This window comes from Pecten maximus, chromosome 4, assembly GCF_902652985.1.
Source record: "Pecten maximus chromosome 4, xPecMax1.1, whole genome shotgun sequence".
NCBI classification, from domain to species: Eukaryota; Metazoa; Mollusca; class Bivalvia; order Pectinida; family Pectinidae; genus Pecten; species Pecten maximus.
In genome coordinates, this window is record NC_047018.1 from 44,874,014 (window position 1) to 44,885,174 (window position 11,161).

Consider the following 11,161-nt stretch of genomic DNA (forward strand, 5'->3'; position numbering starts at 1 on the left):
CGTTCGGATTGCAGTAACATAAGTCAACCAGAGTAACCTACCCTTTCTGTTTTGGAAACTGACGCCGGGCAGGTGCTTGTTTTGGCTTGCAGTACAGAGAAACCAGAATTATGGAGGTAATTGACATTTCTAGATTGTCTAACGCTAAATGCAGAGCTATTATTACATATTTGATAAATGTGTAAATAACGCACTCGATATTTTCCCACGACGATCGACCTGTGAACTGCCTACTGTACTGTAGTATTTCGGTTACTGAGGCCGAGGGCAAAGTTTCATTGGCGTACATGGGCTAGCAATATATATGTGAAGGTTTTTGCTTTTAGAAGTAACATTACTCTTGATATTATGCCACTAGCACTGATTTATTAAAGTCATTCATGGTCGTGAATATCGTCGGATTTCTCTGTAGAAAGTAAAGCATTTAGTCGTACAAATAGTAATATTTCAAAGATACAGAAGCAAGGATCAACGAGGACAATAACCTCTACTTGACAAATATTACGATAATACTAATTCCATTTTATGGCGGACTTAGCTAAAAGCACAGGGGCTAGGATTTTGAGTAACATATGATATCATTTAACAACCAAAACACTTTGAATTAAGTATTCATTTAAATACATTCTGAAACCAAAAATCAGGGTTTTAACTTTGTGGATTTTTTACCATTGATAACACCAATTTTATAAGGTTTAACATCAACATCTGACTTAGACCTGGAAATAAGAATATGTAGGCATGCGCACATTTCACTGATTGAAAAAAAGAAACAAAGAAAAATCATATCAATTACTTGGTACAACATAAGGTATACAACTATCACGAGATAGCTGGTCAGGATAGAGTCCATGCATGTCAGATGGTATATTGTTTGAGAGCACTGGTACTGCAGTATGTACTTGGAGAATACCCTTGTTGACAGGCATCACATGTGATGAACCAATACCTTTTCTCGTTGAATCCTGTCTTTGGTTGCCATGGTGAAATGCACCTTGATCATGAGCACCCAAATAATTAATCACAATACAAAGCATGTATATTGTTGGATAATCATAGACCTATATACCCACTGTCTCAGCCAGATTCATTTTATTGAAAATAATCGGCAGAACGATTTACCCAAAAACACCATAAAACATCTCACAACATCAACACATTAAATGAAAACATCATTAGAAATTGATAAGTATATGTTAACATATCAAATACAGCTATTGATACCTTCTTTTGTTGACTTATCGGCGAGTAGGGTTTTGACGGCGAGGGAGATAACTCTTACAAACAGTCATACAATAAAACCGGCAAGACAATTATCTAGCGTAGTTTGTCGATTCACGCACATTTATCTTCCAGACATTTTTTTTTCATTTACCTTATTAACGATTGAATTATTACTATTGCTTGAATTTGATGTGTTTTCTCATGGATATGCTGTTCGATGAAGCAAATATGTATATACATGTCCGTTGGTTGTGCAGACATACTGAGAAATCACAAAACAATAAATGAAGATTGACATTGTGACGTGTCTATATGCTATTGCACTCTGACTTTGTTGGTATCAAATACATATCTTGCTACCTTCTATATCTATATCTATATTCTATATCTGTATCTGTATCTGTATCTGTATATCTATATCTATAGATCTCTATCTATATTCTATATCTGTATCTATATCTATAATATCTATATCTGTACTTTATGAAAACTTTTGCATACTAAAATAAAATAGATGTTGTAATTTGCAGCTAGTTTCTTATTAATATTCAGGTAATGTTCTGTTCACATGTGAAAAGACAGCGTTGTGGCATATTATGTACTTAATAAAGATGATATCAACTTGATACGTATAGTTCTTTCTTATTTCCACGTGGTTGGTTTTGTATGACTGTTTGTAAGAGTTATCTCCCTCGCCGTCAAAACCCTACTCGCCGATAAGTCAACAAAAGAAGGTATCAATAGCTGTATTTGATATGTTAACATATACATATCAATTTCTAATGATGTTTTCATATAATGTGTTGATGTTGAGAGATGTTTTAAGGTGTTTTTGGGTAGTTTTTGGGTGTTTTTGGGTAGTTTTTTGGTGTTTTTGGGTAAATCGTTCCTCCCGGAATAATAATTATGTGAATTCAAAGTAGAATTTTATATTAAAGCCCTATCATTTTACCTTTGATAAAGATTATTATTTTAAAATAAAAGAAAAATCTTGAAATCCTGTAAAGCATTGAATCTCTTTTGACTGCACATTGTGAGTCTTACACTGGATGTCTGACTAAAAGTGTCAAATTCAACATTGATGTAAAAGAAATAAAATTGTACATGTATCATTCAGTGTGATTATATATGTATCTTTCTTTAATTGTAGATAACAGTACTTCATCCAAGATCTGGGAAGACCCTGGCCACGTTAACCAATGTGAGTATTATATATGTGTACTCTTTCTTTAATAAGGCAGCGAAATATTGTGCTTAAAGTTTGACTCAAAGTGTGGGATGGGCAGGGCAACTGTATAGCAATATTGAGAATTTCTTATGGAGCATATGATGGGTGCCGTAGACCTTGGGTTCATGCTACTTCAACAATGTTAGAGGTTTTACACGGCGAGATACTTTTGACAGGTGCCGTCACAGTCGGCAAAATCATATCCGATAGAAAAAGAGCCGACCAGCGGCCTCTTATGTTATAGCAGTAGGGTTCATGCCAGATAATACAGTAATATTATATAATGATTATAAAAACTCAGGAGTGTACAGTTTCATTATTTTATCATTTCATACAGTGATATTTTAAATAATATTCTATGAAAAAATTCTGCTTCTGTCGTCTTAATTAGCCTTTGATAGTGATATTTTTTATACTGAACACAAAGCATTTAAATATTTGTTAATATACTTAAATCTCCTTAATTGCTTGTAAGTGACCAATGGAAATTATCTGTAAAATATGGAATCATTGATCAATCAACTAGTTTTGGTTTGGTAATTACATTATAAAAAAAACATGAAGCCAAAGATTTACAAAAACTTTCAGAAATTTCTGGTTAATTGCCTTTTCAAAATAATCATCTATGATCTTTTTATTGAGACAAATTTTCAATTATTTTCATCATCGGTCCTCCTCTATCCAAGTAGTGTTTGGTCAATCTTTTATTATGATAATTTGGATGATAACAAGTAATTAGTAAATTTTACTGTAAATTTATTTCTCATGTATTAAGGAAGTCAGAAAAAGTGTATTTTTTAAATTTTCCAGATAGGTTCAAAACTAATAATTATATATATATAATAATAAGTCATACTATATGATGAATATGCAATAGAGAGTTGATGGAAAAGAAAATTGTGTAGCATCGAAAATTAAGATATTTGCATAATTTATAATTACATTTGTAGTTGTTCATATATATATATATATATATATGTAGCTGATAATTGTTTGCGATTTTCCAAATCGAAATACACTTATAACTCCATTTACATAATTCCTAATATATAATGTAGATAACATTTTAACTTCATGTATTGTATTGTGATGCAAAAAAAATGTTGTATTGTGTTAAATATTGCCATTGTAAATTTGCTATTATCAGTAGTTGTTTTTTGAAATATTCATCGAGGAAATTTGAACCCTAATCATGTAGTTATGTGATAAACAGAATCAAATATTATTTAAGATTTTTAAAAGTTGGATCTTGGGAAATCTTGTCATACATTTTTCATTAAATTTGTATTATAAATCTCTTAGGATGGAGACTCACGAATCCTTTATTTATTTATTCCAGATTTCCACAGGGTCCAGTATTTCTGATGTGAAAAGAGAGTATGAGAAGAAATGTAAGTTGGATTTCAATGTGGAAAATTAAATCTACAGACATGCAAATGCTTAAAAGTTAAAAATGCAAAAATATAATGGTATTGCCTTATCAGTCTGTTTGAAAAGTTGGTAGGCTTGTATCTGGTAGTATGCCTTCCTGTTTCTTTAGTTTTGGTTTAAATAAGTTTTTGCTAATTAAAGAAACAGCTATTGCCAGTTTTAATCTATTAGTTCTGTTCGTTACATTTCCATGTTACGTAATTTAATTTGCTGGTAACAAGCATTTCATTGCCTTAAAAAATTTTGAAGAAGCCTGATCGTACTAAAGTTATCATTTTATTTTCAGTTCCCAAGTATTACCCGACCCGTCAGGCATTTAAAAGTGATCCTAGTAAGTTTTTTTATTCAAAACAACGACCTTGAACTATCAGTAATATGACAAGGCACTGGCTCACTGCTGCATCATTCCAAACAACTACACTATCTCCACTGAAACTGGAGTGATTTTTTGAAAATTTACAATCAGAGTGTTCTGTACTCTGTATATCTTTATTCAAATAATGGGTTAATGATCTAAAATTGATTAATGAAATGAACCAATGCTAAATTAAAAAAAAAAATATTTGAGACAAAACTGGACCATTTCTGACCTCAAAAACCTCACAACAATTATACTGTTACAGAGGGAAAGACACTCAAAGATGATGTGAGATTGACCAGTATAGACTTCACAAAGCCAGGAACTTTATATTTCAAAGATCTCGGGCCGCAAGTCGGCTGGACCACAGTAAGTACAACAATCTGAAAACACTAGATTCTCTGAGCCCTTCTACAAAGGTTTGCTCAAAAGTCACACAAGTGATTGTACCTTTGAATAAGAATTTAGTGATGAAGAAAATTCTGAATAATGAATAAAAACTGCATGAATAAGTTGTTTTGTCGTCAAGGACTCCTTGTCAGTGATGCTAGGGGTAAAAATCCTGATAGAATATCAGAAAAATAAAAATTGACCTGAACAAATGTTCTAAGTAAAAGAAAAAAAGGGAGGTGCGTAATCCTCATAATTTTATAAATTTTAGTATGTCTGGATGTTGGAATAAAAAAAAAACACTTGGAATGTGTATATTAATTACCCAGTACTAATTGTTAATTGTTTAAATTGTGTTGTACAGTTGAACATTTGTTATTTCCAACACAATTATCAGAATCAGTAAGAGTGTACATATGTAAGCTAAAAAAATGATGTTCTTTTAAACCTCGGAATTCCTTTATTCCTTCATCGATTGATTTGTTCATTCATTGATAAATTAAAAATGACCTAAAACAATATCAACAAGTCTTCAACCTTTTAATACGGTGACATATTCCAAGTGCACTGTGAAACCCTTGGATTTGGAAGATGCCGAAAATTTAACCACAAATTGCAGATACTTTGCTACAACAAAAACTATTTTGATCATCCATTTAACATCAAAATGTAATGGTTAATGTTTACATGAACAATTAACTTGAAATAACGGTTCATCTTGTTTTGCTTTCTGTAGGTATTTTTGACAGAATACTCTGGTCCTCTGATAGCTTACCTTATCTTCTACGCCCGCCCGGCCATCATATACGGAGCTGCAGCTTCCCAGCCAAGGTCATGGGTAGTCAAGTAAGTTTTCTTTCTGTACAAATACCTAAATCGTAGACATTGTGGCCAAGGCTAGAAAAAACCTAGGTGCTCTCTGAGCAAGTAAATATTGGTGACTACTTGCCAGATTGGCTAGTGCAAAATTTCTCATAATTTAAACCTTTACCTTAGAGATTAAAATACCACATCCTAACTTGGTTTAATTGTACTGTGATACGTATTGTACCGTGAGACAAGTATCGCGATACGTATCGTATCGTGAGGGAAGCGTATCATTGCAGCACTAACCTTTACCTTAGAGATTAAGATACTAGTTATTCGGTTTAATTGGAAATCTTTTTAACTTTGGTATTTAAGTATTTTGAACCCCAACTTTCCCGAATAATCATTGATGCTGAAATTTTGTTTCCTGTCTTTTTGATCCTAATAGATTTACAAGGCATTGAAGCAGAAGATGCTTATCCTTCCAGAATGCCTGGTCTTGTTCTCATATCTTTTCTAGAATCTCCATACGATCATATTTTGCACTTATTTTGTTAATGTGATGTTAGTATTTACTGTATTTGTTTTTTTAAAACAAATCTTGCTGGTATCATTGATTCAAATAGTTTGATTTCAGTATTAAATATTGATATATTGACTTTTCAAAAATAAAACTAACCTAAAAACATACAATTGAATTTTACTGTAAATGAAAAAAGATGGCTGTCCGATTATCATCTTTTTAACTTCCATTATTTTGTTTTATTTAAGACATACAATGTCACAATTCTACCTAGAATTTTAGATCCTTGTAAGTTTTGTTGGAATTGCTTGGATGTCGTAAACAAAATTGTGACAACCAGTCTGCTAAGATGCATATCCTACAAAATACTATGACATGATAGTATTCAACTCTCTCACCAATAACCAGTTTGTTTTGTTGATGACAGATATATCTGGACTACATCTTATGTTTCTTTTTCACCAATATTTTAGCCTAGCTGCTGCCTGTTTTTCCTTCCACTACGTTAAACGACTCCTGGAGACCGTCTTTGTCCACCGCTTCTCCAATGCCACCATGCCCATCATGAATATTTTCAAGGTATAATTGAATGTTGTTTCACCTATAAAAGAGATTCAGTAGATATTGACTATTTTCCTTCTTTGACGAAACTAATAATAGCTCAGTGTTACTACATGCAATGGGGAAAATTCTGTTAGATATTTTTTGAATCGGAACTTTAGAGGATTCTGTTCATACTGTAATATTTGCCATGTAACATTAATTTATATTAATGTAACAGTACCTACTACTGGGAATTTGTACATGTGTTCATACTTTTATATTTGCTGTTGTATTCATACTGTAATATTTGCTGTTGTATTTATACTGTTATATTTGCCGTTGTATTCATACTGTAATATTTGCCATTGTAACATTTATTTTGTATTAATGTAACAGTACCTACTACTGGGGATTTGTGTTCATACTCTTATATTTGCCGTTGTATTCATACTGTAATATTTGTCATTGTAACATTGATTTTATATTTACAGAACAGTACCTACTACTGGGGATTTGCGGCATTTATCAGTTACTACATCAATCATCCTCTATATACCCTACCGAGTAAGTCCAGTGTCGTAAATAGTACCCGCATCAGAATTCTGTCATTGTCCAGAAATTTTCCTAATGAAAAGAAATACTGTAATAACATTTATTTTGATGCACCCATATTTTAGTGCATTTTAAAAGGTTTATAACAATGATAAATATAGCATATGCAAATTCGTTTATATAATGGTATTAACAGTGCAATTAGTGCAAAGCCTCCAGAACTTGAAAATAAGGTTACCACTAAAATATATCTGTTCACAGTAACTGTACTGTAGCATTATAACGTCTGATCAAATAAAAAGTTTTGACCATGCTTCTTCAGCATTCAGTGTTAAGTTAAAATACTATTTTAATATTTAACATAATTAACTATCTGTCTGTCACTATACATTTGAAGATATAAAAATTATTATATGAAATATACAGCGATGTAATTGTTACATTTTGTGTTATATGCCCTGTGTTTCCAAAATTTCAAAGATGCTCTTTCTTCTTTGCAGCTTACGGTAATACCCAGGTATACAGTGCCCTTGCTGGTTTTATTGTGAGTACGCCGTGAAATCTCTAGTTCTAGTGTATAAGTATTTTTAAAGCAAAAATTTTCATCAAATGAAAGAAAAGCACACCCTCTGTAGACCATATCTCTGTTGTCAAGGAAACAGGATTAAGATTTCACAGGGGTTAAAGGTTATGCTTAGCTAATGTCTGTCTCTGGTCATGTGACATCAGTATAATATTTTAATCTTAAAACAGGAGTTATGTCCCTTTGAAATAAAATCTTTCCTACTGTAAAACAATGGTTGTACTGAGATTGTATTGAATTGTGTTTTTAATTAGTCTTTTATCATTTGTCAGTGATCAATACATTATTTGATATAATACTGTATTTAGTTATAGTTAATAATTTCAGTGATCCATACATTATTTTACATAATAGTGTATTTAGTTACAGTTAATCATTTGCCATTAAAGTAGATGTATACCTTTCTGATTTAAATGTTTACAGTTTGGTGAACTTGGGAACTTCTCTATACACATGGCGTTCAGGAGTCTCCGACCACCAGGTACAGTTTTCTCAAAAAATTGTATTTATTCTTCCCATTTTGAAAAGGTGTCTTTCAAGTATTCATGACGGCCATCCGTACATTTATTCGTTTGTTTATGAATTAATTTCTGGAGCATATTTTTTGTAATAATTTGTGAAGTAACTACAAGGTTTGTTTGAGGGTACTTCTTAGGAAGACAGTGTCACATACCAAAAGTAGATTACTGTGATCTATATTTTGACCTTTGACCTTGAAAGCATGATTCTGCAGCCAAGTATCATTATGAAGGATCTTCAGACTAGGCCCATACCAGAGGTAGATTACTCCTTGTGTGACCTTAATGTTGACCTTTGACCTCATAGAAGAAACAGTGAATTGTTAAAAAAATAAAGTGGAAGCAGGACTTAAGCTAAATGCAAGGTTTCCCGACAGAGATGTTGACCAGTTAGTTCTAGCCTGTTGTGTGTCTCTTTTCTTTTAAAGTGTTTTATATCCATTGTTACAGGGACAAAGGAGAGGCGTATCCCCCGAGCGACCTCTAACCCCTTCACTACCATGTTCAACTTCGTGTCATGTCCTAATTATACATATGAGGTGGTGTCTTGGATCAGCTTCAGTGTGATGACACAATGTTTTCCAGGTAGGCAAAATATTGACCACTTTCAGAATTCTTTTTCTAGTGAACTTGATATAAATACACATTCCATAACTCTTGAATTGGTAGAATGTCCGACCAATGTGAAATTATGTCTTGAGCTGTCATGTTTTTGTCCTCGGATGAAATTCTTTATCCTACTTGCTCTGGATAAGATGCAACGCTCTCCTAGCCTGCTGTTCAGTGAGGTAGCCACCAGCTATTACACAGAGATCACACCTTAAAATGACTCTGGCTGTTGAGGGTGGGGGAATAAATCCTGCAGCAAACTGAAGTGAAATGTAAATTTCTTCATCTATTTGCACTTAAAAATTTGGCTCGTAAAAAAGGTGTAGTTCACATTTAAGATTTCCCAGGATGCATTGTGTATGTGATCTTCCTGTTTACTGCATGATGTAAACCTTTATATTCCAGCCCTGTTGTTCACCACCTGTGGGTTTTATCAGATGGCAGTGTGGGCTCTGGGTAAACATAGGAATTACAAGAAAGAGTTCAAAGACTACCCAAGGAACAGGAAGAGCATTGTACCATTCCTTCTGTAAACAACAACCAAAATAACTCTTTTTATTTAAATAATTATGTGATTATAAATATTTCATACTGATCCAAATCATTTCTTTTGAAATATTATCATATTATGACAATGTTGGTTTTTTTTTTGACAAATGTCTGTATCACTGTTTCTTGAAGCAATGTGAACATCACATTCTTGAAGCAATATGAGCATCACATTCTTGAAGCAATATGAACATCACATTCTTGAAGCAATGTGAACATCATTTTCTAAAAATGTTGAAATCTTCTTGTTGAAACCATATTTATGCAAATGTAGAGGATTTGTTTGAATATTTTGTTTACCAGGAAACTTTAGTCATTCCTTAACTTTTGCAGTGGAGGACAAATTCAACAATTTAATAAAATTTTCACTTTTCCCTACTGTTTATATACGATAGGGTCAATATGAATTTAAACAGAGTGAATAAGTACATTTTTGTTAGAAGGTGAGTATTTCCCTCTGTATGAAAGTTTCCTGATATACAGTTTTCAATTTGAAAAAAAGAAATGTTGACAATCATTTGACAATGACTGAGGATATCTTCTGTTTTTCATCACCGGTTTCTGTTATTAGAGTTCTCTTCTGTTACTAGCGATTTTCCACAGATGGGTAACTTTTGTTTTTGTTATTCACTTAAAGACTGTTCATGATTTTATAAATGTAATATGTATTCAAGGTGCATATTAGTAAAAAAAGACAAGAAGAAATTTCCTCTAGGCACAGAGTATTTGGAATTCGTGCAGATTTAATTTTTGTTAAGAGAAGAATATTTCCATGTCATTCTTTTAAACAATATACAAATGTAATATATTATTTGAATGATTCCTTATTTTATTGATTTTAAGTGTGTGATTTTAGAAAAATTTTCATTGAACATGTGAGAAAAAATATTTTCTGTTTATTTTACAAAAGTAAGCATGAATGGACATTTATTTTAATTGTTTGCAAGTTCTTGTGTGTTGTCTGTACATCTTAATACAAATCATTTTATTGTATCACTTTGTCTTTTTAATGTAATTCTATTTTTAACGAAACAATAAAAGCATTTAGTCAGTTATCACTCTTATTATTCAACAAATTTGTTACATTGTCGCTGTAAATCTTGGAAACAGGATTGCATCCAACAATTGACTTACAAGAAAGGTCACTGCATCTGATGATGTTACAGGGAAAGTCATTGTAACACAACGTGACATTACAGGAAAGGTCATTGTAACATGAGACGTTAAACTAAATCCCATTTACCCTAAGCGTTGTTTTGCGCTAAATCCTGTTCGCCCTAACGGTCGTTTCATGCTGAATCCCATTCACCCAGTAAAGGCGGTTTCGTGCTAAATCCCATTTGCCCTAAAGGTCGTTTAGCGCTTAATTCCATACGCCCTAATGGTCGTTTCATGCTTAATCCTGTTTGCTCCAACGGTCGTATCGCGCTGAATCCAGTTCGCCCTAAAGGTCGTTTTGCGCTAAATTCCATTCGCCCTAGAGGTCGTTTCCCACTAAATCCCATTTGCCCTAAAGGTCATTTTGAGCTAAATCCCATTCACCCTAGAGGTCGTATTGCGCTCAATCCCGTTCGCCCCAAGGGTAGTTTCATGCTTAATATTGTTCACCCTAAAGGTCGTGTTCGTGCTGAATCCTGTTTGACCTAATTTTTCAGAGGATTTCTTATTGGTTAGTACTTATTAAAACTTCTCAACAAATTATCTCCCATAATAAGCTAAAACAAGTACACGTGTGACGATATCAAGAAAAGAAAGCACCACAACACATTAAATTGATTTGAATGAAAGTTGATTTGTGATTTAAAGCTACTAAAATTGAAAAGAAAATACTAAACATGGTTTTCGC

At 32.7% G+C, this 11,161-nt stretch overlaps 1 protein-coding gene across 1 annotated transcript; it reads left to right on the top strand.

Moving 5' to 3' along the window:
• Position 1: 1 nt before the first annotated feature.
• LOC117326220 (very-long-chain enoyl-CoA reductase-like) lies at positions 2-10,370 on the top strand. The gene is made up of 12 exons (XM_033882883.1): positions 2-116; positions 2,375-2,425; positions 3,792-3,843; positions 4,170-4,214; positions 4,507-4,610; positions 5,368-5,477; positions 6,435-6,540; positions 6,996-7,068; positions 7,557-7,600; positions 8,063-8,120; positions 8,608-8,742; positions 9,172-10,370. The coding sequence occupies exons 1-12, from the start codon at positions 111-113 to the stop codon at positions 9,297-9,299; spliced, it is 912 nt and encodes a 303-aa protein (XP_033738774.1). The 5' UTR covers positions 2-110; the 3' UTR covers positions 9,300-10,370.
• Positions 10,371-11,161: the final 791 nt, after the last annotated feature.

Coding starts and splice junctions, on each gene's coding strand:
- LOC117326220 (XM_033882883.1), top strand. Junction 4,215..4,506: donor GGCATTTAAAAGTGATCCTA/GTAAGTTTTTTT, acceptor ATACTGTTACAG/AGGGAAAGACACTCAAAGAT. Junction 8,743..9,171: donor GATGACACAATGTTTTCCAG/GTAGGCAAAATA, acceptor TTTATATTCCAG/CCCTGTTGTTCACCACCTGT.